General features: G+C 39.8%; 1 protein-coding gene across 6 annotated transcripts in view; it reads right to left on the bottom strand.

Annotated features, from left to right (window-relative positions):
• The window catches only part of Pde11 (Phosphodiesterase 11), a 91,449-nt gene that overhangs the window by 10,375 nt on the left and 58,230 nt on the right, over positions 1–22,844 (bottom strand). For 3 of the 6 annotated variants that reach the window (XM_070209407.1, XM_032438647.2, XM_015173099.3), the window contains 4 exons: positions 3,465–3,960; positions 1,608–1,754; positions 1,112–1,538; positions 190–329 (listed from right to left, as the gene is read on the bottom strand). In XM_070209407.1, coding sequence (XP_070065508.1) covers positions 190–329; positions 1,112–1,538; positions 1,608–1,754; positions 3,465–3,960 — 1,210 coding nt within the window. Of the gene's footprint in view, positions 1–189; positions 330–1,111; positions 1,539–1,607; positions 1,755–3,464; positions 3,961–7,256; positions 7,816–22,844 lie in introns of those variants that run through there. The other 3 variants (XM_015173098.3, XM_032438650.2, XM_032438648.2) reach the window with 2 other exon arrangements.

The following is a 22,844-nucleotide window of genomic DNA, read 5'->3' as shown; positions in this document are numbered from 1 at the left end:
AATCTTATAAAAATATTTAAAATATTTATAAAATATCAAATGTTTTGAAAATATATAAAACCCTTTTGCAATATTTCTGTGCATTTAAAATTTGGAAAATGGGTATTTGAATTGTATAAATTATTTGTACTGCAACTAAATATCTCATTATATTCTGGATTATTTATTTTTTATTTGTTGAGTACTCACTTTTTGAGTCCATCGGCGCCATTGCAGCGTCCCTGCACCAGAAAGAGTGAGCCGCGATCCGCATTCAACAATATGGACACGTTCTGCAGGATCTTGTGGCACAAAGTGCGCACCTCCAGCTCGTTGCAAATGTCCTTTACCTGCAACATTGTTGGCAATTCAAAAAATAGTCACAAAACGTTTTCAACAAATTGACGGAATTATGAGCAAAGTGTCGCATTAAAGTTAAAGTTCTCAATAAGTGGGGGCTATTACGAGTGCACTTAATGTGGTTTCTGGTTAAACAAACAAGCCAATCAGCCGCACACAATAGCCCCAGCAAATGAATGAGTGGGTGATTGATTGACTGAGCGATTGACTGACTGAATGGCGTGAATGACGCCTGCGACAATTTAGCACAGCGATGTTTGTATGGGAAGCCATGCCTCTATGCCTCTTAACTGTTTGCTGATAAAAACGTCAGCAGCTGTGGCAAATATGCGCATGTGTGCAAAATCAATTGGAACAACATGAAGAAATTATCGAACAGCAATTGACTGACTAGCAGTTGCCCTACAGGCAGTAGTAGTACAGGCATATAAAGTGCACAGGGTATTAGAAGTCGTGCACGTTAAATAGGTCAATAGTCGTCAAGCACAAGTACAGGGTATCAAACTACGTGCAGCGTATTGTAGATGTTTATAGGGAAATGACGCACAGGCGTTTTAACGACTCGAAATTGAAATTCGTAAGAAAATTGCATTAGGCGAGGCGTCGGTCATAAAGAAAAATTCGCGGTACAACGGAGCGTATGACGCATGTTAATTGAGAAATTTACAGAATTTGATGCATGTCTGATTAACAATAACAATCACATTAATACTATTAATAATAATTGAGAATTGAGAAATGAGTGTTAACAATTTGATTAAACAATACAAACCAGCTCGAAAATCAGCTCCTTCTCGTCCAGCTGCTTCAGCTCGTTGCGGGAGAGACGCTGCGGCCGTTGATGGCAATGATGATAGGGATACCATTGGGGATTGCCGCCGGGACTTGTGCCACCAATTGTTGCTGTTGTCGGATTGCAATTGCTGCTGCTGCTGCCGACAGCGCCGCCAGCCTGATAATGACTGTGCTGATAATGCTGATGATTGTTGTGATGATGATGATGATTGTGATTATGATGATGCTGCGGCTGATACTGATATTGTCCGGACATAACGCCGCCAACGTTCTGCAAATTGCTGCAACTGCCGCTCGTATTATCCAGCTGCGGTCCAATGCTCAGAAATGTGAGCGTCCCATCAATCGTGTTCACAATGGGCTTGAGCAGGCCGCCGCGTTCAAATTCGTGCGCTGAAATTTTGCTGCAAAGGTCAACGAATAGCTGGATTAAGCGAAATCTGGTCTTTTGCAGGACTTTCTGTTGCACTTACCGCACGGGCGTTGTGGCGCCGGACCCGCCACGTGAGCTGCTCGCCTGGCCATTGGGATGCGTGGGGGAGCTGCTGCTGATGACATCGTTGCCCGCGCTAGTGGCATGCGAGACCAGCCAGGCGTCCACTGTCTGACGCGTCGCCTTCCTATCCAAGAGAGAGAGAAAAATATAGAGAGAGGAGGAGGGGAAGGGGGAGAGTGAGTGAGTTTTGCTGTCACAGTGCAAACATATTAAAATGCTATTAAGAATTAAGAGACTTTACCGCCACATGCGCGAGATTGTCTAATAAAATGCCAGCTCATAAATATTCAGAATGCGAAATATTTTTGCGTCATGCGGCCGGCAACTCTCCTGCACTAGCTGACTGCCCCGCAAGGACACATGCGGCGGGCAACACGCGCTGGCGGCATAAAAATTCGAGCAATCACAGCTCCACAACTCTTTAGAGCATGAACTCAACTGAAAGACTGCACTATGGGTTCGATTGAAATTGATTTGGGCTTAATTAAATAGAACACTCTCCATGGTAAATTCTAAATATTTGCAAAAGGATCAGATAATAATCATGCATCTTATTCAGAAACATTTTGATTATTCAGTTAAAGATTTATAGGAGCTCGAATATATCACAAGTCAAATAAGTCCTATATTTAACAGTTATTAACTTAACAGTCGCTGTTAATGTTATCTTAACAGCTGCTTCCGATGCTATCTAAACAACTATTGTTAAGGTTAACATAACAATTTATTATTAAAAATACTATTAAGAAATGAGTTCTATCAGAAAAACCATTTTTTTTATCTTATACTTAGTATATCGGTTGCTGTTTATGTTATCTTAACACCCCCTTCTGATGTTATCTTAACAGCTGTTGTTGACAATTTATTGTTTAATGTAATTTTAAGAAATGAATGTCTGTTCGAAAAACTATCTCTTTATCCCATAGTAGGTCCAGTAGGCGGACGTTCAGAAAACTAGAAAACTAGTTGGGAAAAGGGGCAGCTGGGGTCCATGTGCCTGACATATTCTTATGCAAAGTACACAAAATGAAGCCTTTTTCTGCCTCGTTTAATGCTGGCCACACGCCCAACGGCGTCGGCGGCCAACAAACTGTGACCGAGGCGAGCCACGTCTGTTGGCCATGAAAATAAAGCCCAATTTATGTTTTTAGTTGTTAGTGATTTTTATTATGTGTCATAGCCAAAGGCCGACAAACAGAATGTGCCTGCCACACACACACACGCACACACAACCATTTGTCTAGGACAAGAGCTCCACCGCCCTTCCTTCCGGTCCATGTGTGTGTGTGAGTGTGTGTGTGAAAGTCAATTTCCGGTTTACGGCGGAAAAGGCCGGCCAGCCGCATGGCTGCTCACAAATACGGCACTAAGTATGACATTGGCATCAACGCACAGGCACATGACAATGCAATTTAAACAATCCTTTGTGAGGGTCCTAAGCCAAACAAAGTATCATAGCTTTAGATTTTCATATTATATTAGTTATAATAAAGTTGTCGCTTAACCAGAATTATAGCACGAAATCGATTAGGCGGATTAAAAGCGCAAAAGCGTTAAGCGCATTTATCGATAAACATTATTCGTGCTTAATTAAAACTTTTGCAGCATTGGCTTATCGATATCAACTGAATAATATCGATCAGTTTGTTGGTTAAACACGTTTTTATCTACTCAATTTCAATTTAAACAATATAAATTGGACGACCCATTTAATCTATAAGCTTTTGACATTTATAAGCAGTAATATGCACATATATATATATATATATATATCTATCAGTTATCGATAACTTGAGTATTTTATCATGCTTAATGCTGAATCATCATAGCTTACCTTATGAAATAATCCTGTACAAACTCCTGATTCTCATCCAGCCATGCCTCCATGCGCGCATGCTCCGGATCATAGGGCCGGCTATGCTGTGGCGACGACGTCTGATGATAGGGATGCGAATAGCTCTGATATAGTTGCTGTTGCTGATGGTAAAACGATTGCTGATGTTGTTGCTGCGGCTGATAGACAGCCGCTGTGCTGGCAACATAGCTGCCGCCGGCGCCGCCGTTGATGTTGCTGCTGCCGTTGATGTTGCTGTTGCTGTTGCAATTGTTGCCGCTGCCGCTGCCGCTGCTGCTGCTGCTGTTGTTGTACTGATAGTGGGCGGGTTGTGGCTGTTGCTGTGATAGCGGCAGGGGGACACCGGTGCGTTGTGTGGCAATCAGCAGGCTATGCTCGCCCATACCGTACCCTGTGCCCCCCTGCTCCGCGGGCTGTCGTGCCGCTAGCTGCAGCGGCGTCGATGCTGGCTCCTCAATGCTGCGCAAATGCAGCCCTGCAAAACGAACACAGAAAATAAAGCACACAATCAACATTTAATATCCAGCTTTAAATATTACGTTTTAAATTGTATTTGTTTTTTCATTTCAATTTTTTTTTTTTTTTTTTATACCATATTTAAACTTTTGCCCGTGCTGACAGCTTTTATGTGCGCGCGTCCCAATTCGATTGCACGACATTTGCATTGCAAATGGCCAACATATCCTTTAAACCCACTGCAAAGTCACGCGCCGCACGCGACCCCCTCGCCAGAGGGGAGGGGGCGGGTTGGTATGGTCACAACCATCCCCTCCCCCCAAACGCTCTGTACACAGCTACAACCCCTTTTCCCCATAGACAGTATGCAAATTCGCTGTTGCTTTCTGTTGAAAATTTATAATTTTAGTAGAGCAAAATGAGAAAAAAATTGTTTAAGAAAATATTCTTTTTGCACATAAATTCCGGTTAAATTGCTTTTCCAGCTCATCAATTTTGGCTGACTGTCTGTCTGGCACGTCTGTGCGACAATTAAGAGCATTTAATGCGCTTGCCACATGCTGCGTATACGTAATGGCCATAAATATCTCTGCGGCTCACACGGTTCAAGTGTGCCTTCAAGTCGCGATACAAACTGTGCCAAGAGCTCACATTTACCGGAAATATTGGCAATTTTCTGTGAAATATTGACACAGTGCTCAAGGCAGCGCACACCCCACCCCCCCCCTCTCCTGCCACGCCCACTTCTGTTAGTCTGGCGCCCATTTGTATGCCGCCTGATTAAGTGCTAAAAATAGATATAAATACTTGTATCGCTGTGATGGATGTCTAAGGATATCAGCCCTCGAGTTTTCCATTCAACTGGAAATTGTGACTTCCCAACAACTTGGAGTGTGTGTGTATGCGTGTGTGTGTGTGGCTGGGTGTATAAATTTGATTTATGATCTACTTTTTGACGCTTAGCAACAAAATAAGTCAAACAACACAGCCCACAACTCCCCTCTACACACACAATCCAATATAAAACGAGTTGCTCCTGTCAACTGATAATTTGACTCTCGGATAAGCTGACAAACTGTAGCATTTACAAATTGTTGACGTTGCCTGGGCAAACAGTCTGGTTAGATTTATGAGCTTGACGATTTTCATTCAATTGCAGCCAAAATAGGTCACGCAACGCCAGCTGTGCACTTGAATTGTCTTTGAAGACTTGCAAAACCAACTAAAAGCTGTCTGCTGTAATAATAAATTAAAGGCTGATAACAATAATTAGGAATAATTATATTAATCTTAATTAGAAGTTAAGCAATGCTGCTTTTACACCAATTAACAGAGTCTTTTGCTGCTAACAACATAAAGCTGTTAGCCTGTACATTAACATACTCTATTGCTGTTGAGTTTACATTAACATACTCTGTTGCTGTGCACAACATGTTGCTGTTAGCATTTACATTTTGTATGTGCAAAAAAATAATTTAGCATAAAGTTCATATTTTAATACAGACTTTTCTTCAATACAGACTTTATTTGCATATTCCCAATATATATATTATTTGTATTTATTGTATCAACAATTTCTTATGTTGTTTGTTTTTACAGTATTTCTGGGAATGAAATCGTTTTGATTTTTTCACACAAGTAAAATATTGTATATATTTGCATTTTTCCATAATTTAAGCAAAAATATGAAATTTTCAGAACATTTAATTTTGGAGAGCATGTAAATTGTGAATTTTACTTATTTTGCTGCTGCTGCACTCGAATGCACTTCAAAGGATATTTTGTCTTTTGTGAATGCTTGAAATTGAAGCTTATCTGATGAATTTCCTTTGCCATTTAATTTTCTTTTGTTTCTTTAGTAAATTTCTCTTTTTCGCTTCTTTTTTTTCTTCTGATTCCTGCAGCTTAAGCTACATAAAGAAGCTTAAAGTCGGCCACTTAATGTTGAGAAATTTATGAGCAGCCACTGTAGGTTGAGAGGGGGGGGGGGGGGGGGGGGTGCGGATAAAGAGACACGAGAGCAAGTGCTGCACTTACATGCCACATGAGCGCACCCCTGCCATTGCTGCTGTTGCTGTTGCTGCTGCTGCTGCTGCTGCTGCTCCTCATCTCATGCCACATTTAATCTTTTAAGCTGCATTTGCCTTGCACAGGCAACATGCAACATGCTTAAGCTGCTGCAAAACATTTGGCAGCAGCAACACTCGAACCGAACCCCACGTGTCTCGCCCCCGTCACTTTTGCTACATCTTTGCCCACTCAAAGTCAAATGACAGCGTCATGGTGCACGAGTGGGCGCTACCACGCCCCCAGCCAAAGCAGCAGCAGTAGCAGAGGCAACACAAACACCAGCACTCCCCTGGCATTGGCACTCTTTGCTGCGGTTTGACGATGCGTCAGCTTTATGTAAGACACATCCATCCCAGACCCCATGTTCCCATATCCCCATGTCTTCTCGGGCCCCATTCCGCCCAGCGTCTTGCATTGGCAAATTTTTACACAGCATTGCAAGGGAATTTCACTTTTAGCAGCAGCAAAAAATATATATATCTCTAGGTATTTATTTCTGGGAGTTACTCGACTCGCGGATACATGTGGCAATGTAATTTTTAATTAGCCTCAATTCTGCTACGAATACTAAATGTATGTCAAGAAACTTGGTGTAAGTTATATTCATATCTTAGCTTTAAATCAGAAACTAAATATGCTGTTGTTAGCATAGAATATATTATATATAATGCTGGATTTGGCGACCTTTCCATATTATAAATATTTTTTTGGCACCAGATCTCAAATATATACATATATATATATCACAATGATATCAATAGTTTTCGTTTTGCATTAGATTTTTAAACTCTTTTTAGCTATGTAAAATTTGTAGTATTTAATCAGAATAAGGTATTGAGCTTTGAATACCCTCTGTGTTATGCATAGATTGTAGGGTATATGTGATATACGGACAAATATACACATGTTAAGTGTTGGTTTTTGTAGTTGAAGCCAAATGCAAATTGAAAGTTGGCAAATGTGCAAAAGAGAAGCATTTTTTGTTGCTTCCTCTTTGCAAGTACCGCCCCAACCCCCCCACCCACCCTCAACCGTCCTGCCGCTCGCTGCATTCTAGATGTTAGATGGCTGGCAGGGCAATGGATTGTTGGGGTTAGAACTTGAGAGACAAGTTTTGCCACGGCTGCTGTTGCTTTTGTTGTCATTTTTGTTGTTGCTGGTTTTCTTGTGTGTGACAAAATATTTTGTGGAAATTGTAACGCAGTCAAGTTTTTTGCCAAGTCATCTTGAGATGACTTTTCTCACCTGTTGTCTCCAGTTGCGGACTATGAGTTGGCGTATGTTGTTGTTGTTGCTGCTGCTGCTGTTGTTGTTGTTGTTGTTGTTGCTGTTGTTTGCTGTTCTTGTTCTTGTTTTTGTAGCGACAACCACGAAATCGACACATACTTGCCGCTTGGCCCATGGGGCCCGCCAGCAATGCGAATGTTAGACCCTCCGTCTTAATGAATTTAATTTTGTCAACTTTGAGCAGTTCCGCCGCGTAACGTAAGTTGTATTTGGTGTTGTTGTTGTTAGTTGTTGCAGTTGTTGTCTTTGTTGAGGACTCAATTTTGTTGGCTTTATTTTGGCCAAATGGCCGCCGAATGACAACAACAAAGTCTTGCAGAGTTTCGCTGTATCTCGTTGACTTTGGTATTGTTTATTGTTGTTGTTTGGCCTAATAGCACTTTTTTGCATTTGCATAATAACTGTTGTTGAATTTTCTACAGCTTGTCAATTGTTTAAATTATATTTATTTTAGTTTTTACAAGTATCTGAGTTCAGAGTTTGAGCTGTTGCTTGCTTTTGCGAACACTCTCACGACCTGTTGGGTAATATTCGTTATGGAAAAACACTTTCTACTTCGTTTTCTATGCAACTATATTTTTTGTTGTATTTTATTCTTTTTTTTTTGTGCACATTTTCTGGCTGCATTTTCCATTTTGCAGCTTTAAGCTGCGGCATTTGCCACGGGGCAATTCAATTAACACTTAAGCCGCAGCCCAAATGCATTGCAGACAGACGCCAATTGATAAACAAACAAAAGCCAAAAAGGTCCCATACAACCAGCTAAAAGTGGGCGACAAAAGGGGCGAGGTTGAGGAGTGGTTGGGCGAGGGGTGAGGGGTTGTAGCTAGTTAGCGTGGGCGGCCACACGACCGGCAGACAATGCAGCCGCCCACGTCGGCAGGCACCGAAATGTCAGTTAAATAAAATCAACATGGCCAACAAATGGCTCGGGCCAAAACGACCAGATACACGTGCACACATATGTAAGCCAGCAAGCAAACAGAGAAGAGAACAAGGGCACGACTAGAAGATACCCAGTGCACAAATGTTAGCAGATTAGAAAATGAAAGCAGCTCAGTAACAAAGAAGATCCATCTCCGATTTTTGAGAAGAGCACAAAGGGAATAACAAAATATCATTAAAAAAAAAACAAATAAGAGTCAGGTATACCCAACTAGATGATACCCTGTGCCCAGCACTAAGCTGGCCTAATCAAGATTTTAGCTTGCTTCTACAACCATAAAAACACACACACACATACACAAGCACGCCGTATGCAGATATTAGCCGATCTGTTAAAATGTTGCGTTTGATTTACAATTTGGGAGAAATGTGATACTATCTGAATCTCTATATACCAGAAAAGAACCCATATATCAATTGGGTATATCTAGCTCTTATCGTTCTCGAGTTATGCTGATCAACAGACAGAAATATGTTAAACTTGTATTCAAATTTCCTTCTTACAGATGGACAGAGGTGAAAATTGTTGCGCTCTGAGTTCGGTTTGGTTGGGTTTGTTCTGGTTCGGTTTGGAAACTGTTTGCATTTGACAGGTGGGAAAAAAAACTAAAGCAAGGCAGCAGCCACTCGGAAGGGCAAACATACTCTCGCATTTAGTCGCACTTTAGCACTCAGTCAATCAGTCAGTCAGTCTGTCAGTCAGTCAGTCAGTTAGTCAGCCAGTTAGTCAATATGGCCGTGTGTATATTGACAATTGTGTATTGAATTAACGGCCAGCATTGGCTGGCACACTTCAAGTGAAGTGATCTTCAGTGCTGTGATTTCATTTCAGCTGTTGCCAGCTGTTGCATCACTTGTTGGCAGCCCGTTGCACGTTGACAGCGGAAATGATTTAATTTCCGTTTTGCAGCAGCAGCAGCATCAGCAGTGAACAACAATAGAAATCAGGCATGTGGCATGTGGCATGTGGCAAGTGGCAGGCAGGCAGGCAAAAGGATTGTTGCAACTGCATTTCGCCATTGTCAGCCGCATTGGCCAAAGTATTGATGTTGATTCTGGCTGATTGCTAAATTGCAATGAGCAGCACATTGCTTTATTCTGTAATCCGAGTTGATTGTCAGAATTTGAAATGCGGTTCGAAATGCTGCTGATGCTGCCTGCAAGCTGCGAGCTGCTGACACACCATCAGCACAAGAGTAAATAGTTTTAATTTAATTCTGTTTAGGAAATCAAATTTGGCAGAATATTTAAAGCCATTTCATATAAGAGTTTCTTATTTGGCAACGTGTGAGCACGAGCGACTTAATGAAGGTAACGAGTAAATCAGCGATAACGAGTAGGATAAAAGGCAGCTCAACAATAACGAGTAGTCAACGAGCGAGTAGGATATGTTTCGAGTAGAAAAGCAGCGAGCTTTTTACAGGACAAGTTGCTTTATAAGGAGTTAAAAAGCAGCGAGCTTTTTAGATAGCGAGCTTCACAGTCTCGAGTACAGTGCACCATGAAACTAACATGAATCGCGTCATTAAAACAAAATAAATCAAAATATATATCTATATAAATAACGTGTAAAATAGCAACGAGTTAACAAGTATCTTCTCATTGGACGACAGAAAGTAAGAATTAAATTATAAAAAAGGTGTTTACATAACGAGTAGAAAAGCAACGAGAAATCGTGCACCTCGACACGAACAAGGGCAGTTAAAGTTGGAAAACAATTAGAATATATTTTATTTAATGTTTTCAAATTTCAATTTGCTCAATTTCGCAGCGTGCCTTTCTTTCAAAGTTCTTGAAGTCATGAGAAAAAAAGGAGAGAGAAAAGCGTTCAACAAATTTTACAAAATAGTTTTCAGATGCGCTAAATAGCTTTAGGCTGCAGCAAGTTTTGCAGCGAACGAAGAAACTTGAAAACTATTTTATGTGGCCCACGCAGCCACTAGAGGCTATCAAGTGCAAAGGCAAACATATATTTTTGCAGTAAAAGGTTGTAAATTAAGTAAAGCAGAAGAGCTAAACAAACCCAAGCTGTGCTCTATATGTGGGCGAGGTCTCTCGGCTTACCATGAGTACATATCATTAGTGAGTGTTTTCCTAGAAATTTGCAATTTGCAGTTTGCAATTTGTTGCCACATTGCTCATACGCACCGCAGTCGCAGACTATTAAAAATGTGCTCAGTCCTAAATGATTTGCATCAAGTTTGTTGCTGTTGCTGTTGCTGCTCGTTGCTCTTTACTCTGTATTCTGTATTCTAGGTACTCGTATCTACCCCTAGCAACCGGTGGATAACTACAGCAGCGACAACTACGAATGTACAACAGAAAAAAAATAAAAAAGCAAACCACAAAAACTATTTTTATGCCAATGGCGACAACCGCAGAACCTCACACAGACACATAAAAACACACGCATACACAACAAATACTGAGAATAGAAGGGAGGGTCTTAGTTTTCGAGGTAGGGGTAGGCGGTTGGCGGTCGCTTACATTATGTCAATAGCATAGGTAAAAATAATAGTGGGCAGTCAAGGGAGCACTGCGGGTCTGAGGACTACGTCAAACCATCCGACTGTCCGACCGTCCATGTCTGGCTAAGCAAACGATGTTCATTAATGGCGCACGCCAGAGTTTTGCAAGCGTCAAGCTAAGATAACAGATAACAAAAGCTACACTGAGCGAAAAGTTGAGCTAAACAAAATGATGGAGCACCAAAACGGAGAACAAATTAAAAAAAAAATACAAATATCTAATATCGAATATATATAAAGTAAGTAAAGAAAGCAAATATTTGATAAATCTTTATATTATGCTCATTAAGTTGGCAATTATTTGGTAGATTCCAAGCTTAGACTAGCTTAGCTGTAATTTCTCGCAGTGTATACATAGTAACTAGAGCTTGTACATGCCATTCAATGGGTCGACCTTTTCATTTTCTTTATTCATTCATTTCACTTCATTTTTCTACTCGTTTTTCTGCGGTAATGCAAACAGACAACAGTGTCTACACACGTACACTGTGCAAAAATGTGTACGTGTGTGCGTATGTGTGTGTGTGTGTGGGCATAAGTGTCATTAGGCGGCGGCGACAAACGCGTCACGAACTTGAGCATCGATTAGTGAAGGACGGACAAGAAGCCAGCCGCTGGACAGAGCGAACATTAGAGGCAGAACCTGGCGGACACGGGCCATAAGCATTTGCATTTGAAATGCTAGATTGTTGGATCAATAACCTGTTGCCCAGTTGTACAGTTGGCTAAAATAACGCTCGTTTCTTGTTTTTTTTTTTCTAGCTTAAACATATTTCTATTGAGCGGCGGCAACGCGGCGTATGCGTGATACACATCAGCGAGCCATTGCGTGGATGTTTTTTAGCGCCAACTTGTGAAATATCAATTCGAAGCGCAGCATAATAAATTTAAAAAATAAATATGTACATTAAAATATTAAACGCAGCACGCGTTGCTGCCATTGTGCGCATGTAACACATCAGAAAATGGAGCGATGAAAATAGAAGGGGAGTAAGAATTATATTAACCAGCTGGCAGACAGAGCGCCAATCGACGGAGGAGTCTGTTTAAGCAGCAGCCAAATTGAGCTGCTGCCTTTAATATTAATAATTGTGTAAATAAACAATAAATCTCATTATCACATTGGCTGCTCGTGCATTCAATTATTATCGCACAACAAGCAAAGCCACAAAACAGATTCTCATTCTCAACACGAGAGCAAGACTGTCTGGCAAATGACAATGCGATATAATAATACTTGTAAATAATCAAAATAAAAGGAAAACAATTAAGGAAGACAGAGAGAGAGAGCGAGGAAGAGAGAGAGAGAGAGAGAGAGAGAGAGAGAGAGAGCGAAACGAAGTTCACATACTCTAACTTATTTTCGATCGACTCGTTAAGATATCTTTAAACAAATTGAATTCTTAAAACTGTCTATTGTATACAATATGGTAATAATAATAATAATAAATTATTGCTCCTCTTTTAATCGACTTTTCGTTTTGTTTTGCTTAGAGTTTGGCAGGTTTTCTTCTTGTATGTGTTACACAAGCCTTGGCATATTCATCATATCCACGGCAAGTGTATATAGACACGTTAAGGGCCATGGGAAAAACACAAAGCCAAAAGGCAGACAATCAAAGGCAGACGCCGAAACGTCGGTTAAACATCTTGATAAAAAGGCTCTTATCAACGCTGCAACAGCAGACAGCGTGTGCTTGTCTCCCTCCCCTCCTGCCCCACTCCCGCGCTGCCACGCCTCATTCTCATTCCTTTAACATTTTGCACGGTTATTATCATTATTAAATGTGCGATATTTTTTGCACAAACAAATGGTCGAATGCGTCGCAGTTATTAAATATATATAGAGACAATTTTGCATTGGAAGAACGCTTCTCGCTGACCATTTGCGTTGGCTTTAAATGTGCACTTTTTTTTTATGGGCTGCACAGCAGTTGTGGGCGTGGCAACTACAGCTTTATGGTTGTCATAAAAACAGAAAAACCGACCGACAGAGCGACAGACAGACGGACAGACGTGGAGTGGGGCACACAGTGCGCGTGTCTGCTCCAACCGGCGGCAACTGCAAATGGAGCTAATGCCGGCTGCTTTGACATTTAACTATCAAAACTTAAATATATATAACTACACACACACACACACACATGTATGTGTATTTATGTAGTAGCTTTTATTGTTATGCCGCTGGCAATTCAAATATTTTATATGCATATGTGTAGTGCCGGCTAGTCAGGCGCTATTTGAAGGTCACGAGCGGCTCATAAACGTATTTGCCATTTATCTGGCAATGAAAATGCAACTTCACAAAAAGGAAATTGCTTCAAATAATAAAACAATAGCCCACACAGTACTTAGAACAACTTTAACTTTACTAACTTACTCAAAAACAATAAAAAAAAACTCTTCAAACACAAATAATGTTGATATTTTCAAATCAAGCTTAATGCTGAAAAACGTTTGTAATAAGCTTTTTGTGAGGTACGCATCATTAGATATTTTCTTTTTTAATTGTTTAATTAATAAATGAAAAACCCTCGCATATCTTATTTTAGCATAAATAGTTTTGCTTTATATTTTTCCTAATTTTCAAAAGACTTACTACATAACAAGGGCAGCATTTTAACCATTTAACGAGCAGATATTAGGCAGAGATGCTTTGCTTATTTTACAACTCTCGATTGCCTATCGCAATGCCCGCATATGCCACACACACACACACACACACACGCACGCACACACACATGGGCAGGCCCATGCGGCGTATGTGTAATTTCGCATACGGCACGCATAAAAAACAAAATTTAATTGCTATTTTCATGCGAGCGACTTTAATTATATAGCTAATTTTAATGGCTTGTATGCAATGTTTATATGCGGGCTGGACAGTGGGGAGGGAGGAAGGGGGGGGTGGGGCGGGTAGGAAACCCCCACAATTCAGTCGAACGGCCACGCGTCGTATGCGCAATAATTTCGTTTACTTATTGTTGTTGCTCTTGTTGTTGTTTGTATTTTTGCAAAAGATTTCTCAAAAATTTCTTTGGCATTTTAAGCAGCAACTTTCTCGCTCGCCTGCTTGGCCTATCACATTTCCAATTTAATAGAAAACCCCGAGAAAATGCTGTCAGAGCGCAGAACGCAACTTGAGTAAGATTTTCAATTTATACTCGCTCGCGTTTGCATTTTGCCCGGCATCTTATGTTAGATGAAGAAATATTGAAATTGTATGCGCCAGAGCGCAGCAGCAAGCAGCAAGCACCAGACAGCCACCGACAGCAGAGAGAAGCGGCGTATATGTAAAGGAGCTGAAGGCGTTTCCAGCTAGTTTCTTATCATAAATCTCTTTTGTCGCAAACTTATTCAACTCCCCAGCCATCCAGGCCACCCCGACTCCAGGGAGCCGCCAGTTATCCCGGCTCCTGTTGCCACGCTTTATGCAGAACTAACAGCAGCGAGAAGCAGAAGTCAAGACTGCTAAACGAGCTGATATCCTGTAAACCGGATATATATGAATAACTATCGCATTTCAGCAAGAAACAAGTCGAGTTGCAGAAGATAAATGTGCTTCACGGGCAGATATCCTGTGAATAGAATGTATATATAGTTTTAACTCTCGCCTGGGCGATACATTAGCGATAGTTACAGATAATTGTTGTTTTTAATAACAATGTCAAACTTTGATCTCTATTTTAAAGCAAATGAAAAACATGTCGCATGGTCAAAAGAAGGAAGCGTTGTTATTGCAGGCGAAAACCTATCGCCTGGAAGATACATTTGCGATAATGACAAACTGTGTGTTAATATAAGCTTTTTTTTGTCAATTAAGCTATAACATGAAATACTTTTCATCCTTTCCAAACCCTCATCTAGGCAGATACGGAAGCGATAAACATATTAACATATTAAATATGCCCTTTTTTGCAATTGTCTCGTGTACAGGGTATGCATAAAGCAAAAGGCTGGCAACAATTTAATACACTGTTCTTGATGTCGCGTGTGTGAAGAATGCTTGAAAAAAGGCAATTTTGTCTGAAGGATATTTCTTTTTTAGCTCAGAGCTCAGCCAAGAGAGTATTCAAAGAAATGAATAATTACGAGCGAAATATTTGTGCTTGGCTAATTTAATAAGTGCGGTACGCAAATTTGTCAATGGGAATCAAAGCTGTATATATATATATATATGTTGATGTCTGTGTATGTGTGTGTGTATAGAGAGCGCAGCCCTGATGTCTGCTCACATGTCCTGAGTGACAGACGTCCCGCTGTGCTTGTCTTGCGTTTGAGTTATCATTATGACATGCTCAAAATTACCAATGACAAACGTGCTTTGACTGCCAAACAAACAGGCCAGGCCGGCTCCTCCGCAGTTGAGGTCAACATACAGTGGCCTGGGGGGAGGGGGGTACTGTCGTTTTATGGGCGTGGCACTACTGATTGCGCCCACTCAACGTTTTGCCCGACTCGGCCAGGCAAACATGTCAGACCGCAGCAGCTAAAGCAAAATTAGTTTGTTTGTCTAGAGGCTTCGAATCCGACTTCGTTTCGAACTGCTGGAAAGGGGCGTGGCTGTGTTTGGCAGGAAGCATTTGGCCATTGCCAAGAATTTAAATGGCACATTTAAGATTTTGATTAAATCATTTTATGTGCGGCAAAAGCACGATTGCTGCAGTACAGCTGTGACACACACACACGCACATCACATTACGCATACGCTCCGTGAACTGTGGCTGGTATATATATTATCTAAGCCGAGTGGGTGTGTTATTCTGTGGCCACTTTTGCTTATGTCCTGAGAGCAGCGCACAAATTATTGTCAGCTGTTCGAGTAGTTTATTAAATTCTCTCATACACAGACTACTCGACTGGGCAATTATATATAAATGCTTCTGCTTAAGGCGTTCTATTAAATTCTGTTTATAATATATTTCTTGAATATGTATTTCAATTACAGTTTGTGCTTTCACCGGGCGTATTATAATTTCATTACGAAATGTGCGCATTCGAGCGTAAATACTATTGATATCAACAGCTGTCGGGCCAAATTACAGCTTCGTAACTTTGATATTTGCTGAAATCAAGCCCTTTCCAAGCGAACTCCAGCGAAAAAGGCAAAGTTGCAACGAATCGTATTTCTATAATGTATCAAATATCTCTACAAACTAATTTACTTGGCCAACTAATACAATTTCAAGAAATTTATTATGTAATCAAGGTGCTTTAACTATTTGGGTTGGGGGATATTGATTTAGAAATAGATATAGATACAGATACATTTAACAGATACATAATTCGGTTATTTTCGCTTGTTAATTCGTGCTTTTTTTTTTGTATTTATTCAGTAATTAAAAACTGCAATTGAAATAACACTTTTGCAAGAGCCACAATTGAAATGCGTTGCCACAAAATAAAACACAAGTTAATCAAAATAATAATTATACAATTTCGTGATGTGCCATAAAAACGGATTTTATTAGGGCGCAAACGCTGTAAACTTCGATACACAAATCATTAATTAAATTATGTGACAATAAAAAATCCGCGAACGTGAGCCGATAAATCAGCCCACAATAAAATATATATACATATATATATTATATTTTATATATTAATTAGCGCCGTGGCGTTTATGATTGCAAGACAGGAATCCCCCGAGCCGAAGCTCAAAATATTAAAAATGAATTAAATAAATAAATAACGAAAACAAATCAAAGTTCAAGCAATTAATTTGGCAAGTTGGAATCAAGTTATCTAGATAAATATTATAGAGTGCATATATGCCTATATATATATATATATAATAAAGTGCACTTTTCTTATGCTCCAGCAATTAGCTGAATGACAACAAAGAAGGGCAGGAAATATTTTTGGCTTGTTTGTCGCTGTGGCCAAAAATAGCTTGAAACAAAGAACCGCTAAATGTTACTGACTTGCACCTTGGTCCTGACGTCAAAGCCAGCGCCACGCACTAATGAAGACAAAGTAGTTATTTATTTAGCTGCAGCAAACAGTCAAAAAACCCAAACAAAAAAAAAGAAAGACATGACAGGCGGGCAGCGGGTGGGTGGGCGTTCGTTGCTGCCAGGTGGCCGCTGGCAGGTGGGCGTTGGGCGGGTGTGCTTCAAGGCTGCTGCACTTGTGGCAGTTGAAAGGCTTTCTAGTTGGCACACACAAGTGGCAGCCACTTTGCCGCAAGCAAATGCATTGCATACTTTGCAGCACAAACACACGCGCACACACACACACACACACACACACACACACACACGCACACTTGTTAGTTGCCCAGTCACAAGTTAAAGCTGGCAGCATTTAAAGCAATTAAAAGCACGAAATACTCGTATTTACAATAGTATTTACATGCGCACACACACACACACACACACAAGCGCACACATTCGCATGCATTTGAAGTCAAGCATAAAAATCAACAACAGTCAATGAACCCCTGAGCAGAGAGGGAGACAACAACAACAACAACAACAGCAGAAACTAAACGCAGCAAAAGGAAAAAATAAGAAATAAAAAGAAATAGTCAATGCTTGTGTGGCAGCCAGGGGGGTGGGGGCGTTAGCGGGGGCTGGGCAACGCAAGTTCGTAAGCTTAATAACAGAGAGTGCGAGTGCCGTTATTGTTGTTGTTGTTGTTGTTGTTGCCGTTTGATTATCGTGTCATTTCTTTTGCGTATTCATTCATTCATTTATTCAGTCACTCACTCGTTCAATGGAGCGCGCGCGCGCCAGCTCAAAGACAATAATAAGTAAATGATACGAGTTGTTGTTGCTGCCAGTTGCAAGTGCTCGCGCGCGACTCTGTATAATTGTCCAGTTACAACTACAACAACAACAACAGCAGCAACAAAATGACGCCAGCTTCAGCGTGGAGTACTGCAATTTCTGTGAATGGCTGCCTGCCTGCCACACCCACCAGAACCCAACACGCCCCAAATGATTGGGGTGCCCGACAACAGGGAGCCAACTTGGCTGCTTTAAGTGTATATACCCTGGCCTGGCAACAGCATAGAGAGTATAATACGTTAAATATGCTATAAAAGTTGTTTTAAAGCTCGCATCTTTGAGCTTGCAGAAAATGTGCTAAACGATTCGTTTTATTGTTATTATAAGCAAAGACTGTAGCTAACTCTTTTAAATAGAAATGACCTAAGACAATAGTTGAGCCAAAGAAAATATAAACCTGGCCTGGCTTTTCATCTGGACTTTCGCTCTTCGAACGACAACTGGCTTTTCGCTCTCCAATAGCAGGACGAACGGATAATGCAAACTATGCATAGCTTAATTATATATTCGGATAGACTGCTCAGATTTGAAATGACCCACTCGAAGCATCATTCGCCAAGTGATTGCAATTGACTTGTGAGTGTGGGCGAATGAATGAGTGTCTGTGTGAGTGTATGAATGAGTGTGCGTGAGTGTTGCGCTGGGTGCAGTTCAATTAATCGGCTGATTGCGCACACACTCCCTGACCAATCTACACACACATACACTCACACCCACACCCAAACACACCCCCAAACTATTTAAGATTTTAATTAATATGTCACGTTAATTGCGATATTGGCAAAATGCATTCGAGCATTTAGATAGCTGCCACAGCATATGCAAAAAATTTCCTTTTAAATGCAATTTCAATATGCGATTATCAATCATAAATAATGCGAAATGTGTAAAATCTGCTGTCGCTTAAATGTATTTTACGGTAAAAATATTATGTTTTTTAATCTGACATTTATAATTGCATCAAATTAGCGCAACACGCGGCGTATGCGCAATATATATATGAAAGCTGGATGTAGGGGGGAAGAGCTGAGTTTTTGTGCTTGTGTGTGATTGTCAGCGACAAAATATGTAATTAATTTTGCTTTATTGAAACATATTTAATATGTTGTAAAGTAAAATAAATTGAGGCAAATTAAAATCAGAAAATATAGCCAAAAACTCTCTTTAAGTTAAAGCTTTAAAAACTTTTCTCGATCAAAGAGTTTTATATGATTTGCCGCCTTTCATTGGCAACTGTCACATTTAATGCACATTTTCCTTGGGTTTTGCTTCGCCGGACACCAACCTGAGGAAAAATCAACCTTGACCACCTGCCTGACATTCGCTCAAGTCCTTTGCATTGAGGCGTGCAATCAACTCAAGCAAAACCCAAATGGGCATCAAATATGCCCAGTAAAAATAGACAAAAACAAAAAAAAAACGAAAGGAAAAATCCCATAGAAATAATAAAACCCTGAGGAAAAAAAAGAAACTGTCAATAAAAATCTGTCAAATATTCTTAGTAAAATGCGTTCAGGGTTCAGTTCAAAGAAATCTGTGACAAATAGCAAATAAACAAGCAACAAAAATTTACCACTCGCAGCAAATATGTCACAGAAATATTACTCATACGCCACCGCAAAGAATGGAAATTTTTGTACCTTGAAAAATGATGAATACAATTATTTTGTTTGTTTTAATTTTATTTGAAATTCCACAGCAATGATTGTGGCTGCAGTCAAGAAAAGCTGGGGAAAATGCCATGAGTACAGTTAGCAACAATTTCCGGCGCAAGCCAAATCGAACCTCAGTCAACATTTGGCAAACTGTTCCAGTTTTAAGCGCTTTTAAAGGGCATTCGGATTCTTTCATAGAATGTGCAACGCATAGAAGAAGACATCCTTAAACCCATAAAGTATATATATTCTAGATGAGTATACTTTATATAGCTGAAACTCAGCATCAATATTTCCACAAATATTTGCTATAGGAAAATGTCTGCAAGGGTATTTTATCTTCAGCGTGCCGTAGACATTCTGACTTTATTCTTTTTAGTTCATGTCAATTGCCAAAATTTTGAATTTAATAATTAGCGCTACGCAAAAAATCTCGCATGACGCGCGTTTTAACTTAAATGTGTGAAAATCTAATCAAAAATTTAATCACACGCACACACACACACACACACATACGCAGTCACACACACAAAAGTCGCAATTGAAATTGAAAAACTTTTGCAGCCAACATTTTCATATAATTTGTTATTTTTTTGCAACTTTTTTATTTACATTATTTTTTATCTGCTAAGTAATTAAATTTTTTCAAATGAAAATTTGACATTTCTTTTTGCAAAAACAAATATTGAAATATATATTTGAACAACTGCCAGTTGGCGCAGTCCGCAGATAATCGCGTGGGAAAGGTAAGTGCCACGGACTTTGAATGGGAAAAAGACGTCGAAAAATAGAAAAACTACGAAATGCTGACAGTTTAGTTAGGCACAGTAATTACTCGCATATGCGAACTTCAATTGGAATAGTTGAGAAGAGAAATGTTGTGCTACTTCTCCAACTTAAGCTCAACTTATCTTACACTCTTCTCTCAACTACTTCTCTTATACTCTCTTTCCTTTTACTTCTCTAACTCTCAAGCTTAACTAATCGCTTAGTCTTTCCACCGCTACTGTAGCTCAAGTTTAACTTATCTAATACTCTTCTCCCTGCTTATCTTATACTCTCCTTCTTGCTACCTCTCTTAAAAATATTAAACACTTCTTCCTGCTACTTCTCAAAATCAAGCTTAACTTATCGTATGCTCTGCTTCCAACTACTTCTCTAACTCTAGCCTTACTTATCCCTCGCTCTTCTCCCTACCTCCATTAGCTTAAGTTCGCCTCAAGCTCTCGCCCTGTTTATGTTTTGTTAAGCCCCAAGCACCATATAGAAATCGCATTAATCATGCCCTTATCTCTGCACGCACATTTATCATGCCAAGCTTATCTATGCTTCTCGCTATCACAGCAAGCGAGGGGAAAACAAAACAATTCGCAGAATTAAGCTTATCAATTGTTGTATTATTTGATCTGTATCTGTTGTTGTTGTGGTTTTTCTTTCTTCTTGGCAACCCTTACCTATCCCTATGAGCAAATCAATTAGGCAAGGCTTTAAAAGCCGCTAACAAGAAATATTTGCTGCTGGCCAACTTGTTGTGGCCAGTTTTTTTCCGGTGCTTTGTTTCCAAGTCCACAAAGATATTTATTTTATTTTTTTTGGCGATACACTCATGTGTCCCGAGTCGAGTGTTAATTAGCTGTTGATGAATTGAACTCACGCAGACGTTACGTGTCGTCGACAGAGCGCAAACTATGTAGAAAACGAGACAAGATCTGAACTTTTCCAGGCATAAACACATTCTGCGTAAATATGAACATATATATATAACATAATCACAATAATAATATCTGAATATCAAATATCTATAATGTTTACACACAGAGAAGCACCCGTCGCAAACGGAAACTTTTTTACATGCGAAATTTGAATTGAAACGCAAATGTCATTGAAGTTAATCAACAGAATTAACTATATAAATAAATAACAAGACAATTTCGAATTGGGCATCCATTTCGGCTTTTATTTGAGCGCATTACCATGAACCAAGTGCGCAAATATAGCTCCATATAATATTAATAATATGCATAATATATCTATCTCGGAAATTTTGTTTCTTTCTCTTGTTTATTTATGCATACACCTCCAGGCATTTGGCTGGACCGAGCCGGGTATTTGGGTTTTCAGCAGAATTTCGAGATTGGAAAAATTGGCACTTGTGATTGCCTTGTTTTTTTGTTTATTTTTTTTGCCGCTGCGCGCACTCATTAGCTGGAAAACACATTCTAAGTGTGCCGCATTTTCACGGGGAAAATAGATCAACTGGCATCGGGAGAAACTTCAAGAGAAGTGCACTTGAAGTCAGCGACAATAATAAAAACGATAGCATATAAACTATATAATCTATATATATCCAACTGCCTGCTTAGCTTATTTATCCGAGCGTCGACCAACATGCGGCAAGTCGCTGGTTCGAACCCGGTGAGAATTGTTCATTTTTATATGTTTTTTTAATTGTCAATTTGGCTTAGTGCTTAGCTTAGTTATCCGAGCGTCGGACCAATATGCGGCTAATCGCTGGTTCAAACCCAACTATTTTCTTATTTTCATATATGTTTGGCAATTCAAACGACTTGGTGTCTCTCCAAAGTTTTTGCGTCTTCAACAAACATTTACTTGACCTCCTTTAATTTCTGCTCGTCAAATCGTAAATCGACATCTGATAATCCCTGAGCTTGTATTTCACATTTGTGCACTTAAGTCAAACCCCTTTCGGTTCAGACGCTTTGCCACACGCCGGGCAATAAAACGAATCAGAAAACGCATCAAAATTTCATTTAATTGAATTTAAAATTCCTTTTCGAGCAGAATAAACAAGAGGGCCAAATGTTTATTCTGTATATTAATTTCATTTCTCAAAAGGCAGACAACAGTCAACGCGCGTGAGTTCTCGTATTGGTTCTTTGGCTTGTGTCTGGAACGGGGTCTGGTCTGGTCTGGCCTGGCCTGGCCTGGTTTGGGTTTGGGTTTGGTTTTGGTTTGGGTTTTGTTTGTCGGTTTTGCCGGGTGCCGAGCACAGCATAAATTGTAAGACGATGCCTCGAGGGCGGCCGCTCGAGCCGGGCTCGGCTATGTTTACAATAATCAAATTATTGCAAGACGTTGCACATTAATAAGCAACAAGAAGAAGAAGATGAAGTAAAAGACGCGAAAAGGGTTTCCTGCTTGCGTTTTCTGGGAAACTGAAATTCGAAACGTTAAAAAAAAGAGTCCAACGTAAACATTATGAAAAGCAAATGACAATTTGTTAAGACAAAATGGGTTAAGATATTGGGATATTCCTTGGTTTCGGTTTTTGTTTTAGTCTCAACTTAATTTAAGATTTATTTTATGTCGCCAAGGAAATCTACACTAACAATAAAATACATATGCACATATTAATATTATGCAAAAGTTCCCCATCTACAAAATATATATTTTTTATAATCTTGGGAAATTTTCATGGCAAAAGAACCGCTTTGCTCTGGGATATGCAGGCAACATTTCGAATTTTAATTGCAATTAAAAAAAAAAAAAAAACATTTAGCTAATCACAATTGAACAAGTTTTAACGCTCCATTGCCCCATTTCACAAGTCGCAATAAGTAATTCCAATAATTTGCAACTGCTTCCAGAGGCAGACGTGTCATTTGT

This window comes from Drosophila virilis, chromosome 4 (assembly GCF_030788295.1).
Source record: "Drosophila virilis strain 15010-1051.87 chromosome 4, Dvir_AGI_RSII-ME, whole genome shotgun sequence".
Lineage (NCBI taxonomy): Eukaryota > Metazoa > Arthropoda > Insecta > Diptera > Drosophilidae > Drosophila > Drosophila virilis.
Note: the sequence above shows the minus strand (reverse complement) of the source record. Positions and strands in the feature narration are given on the sequence as shown.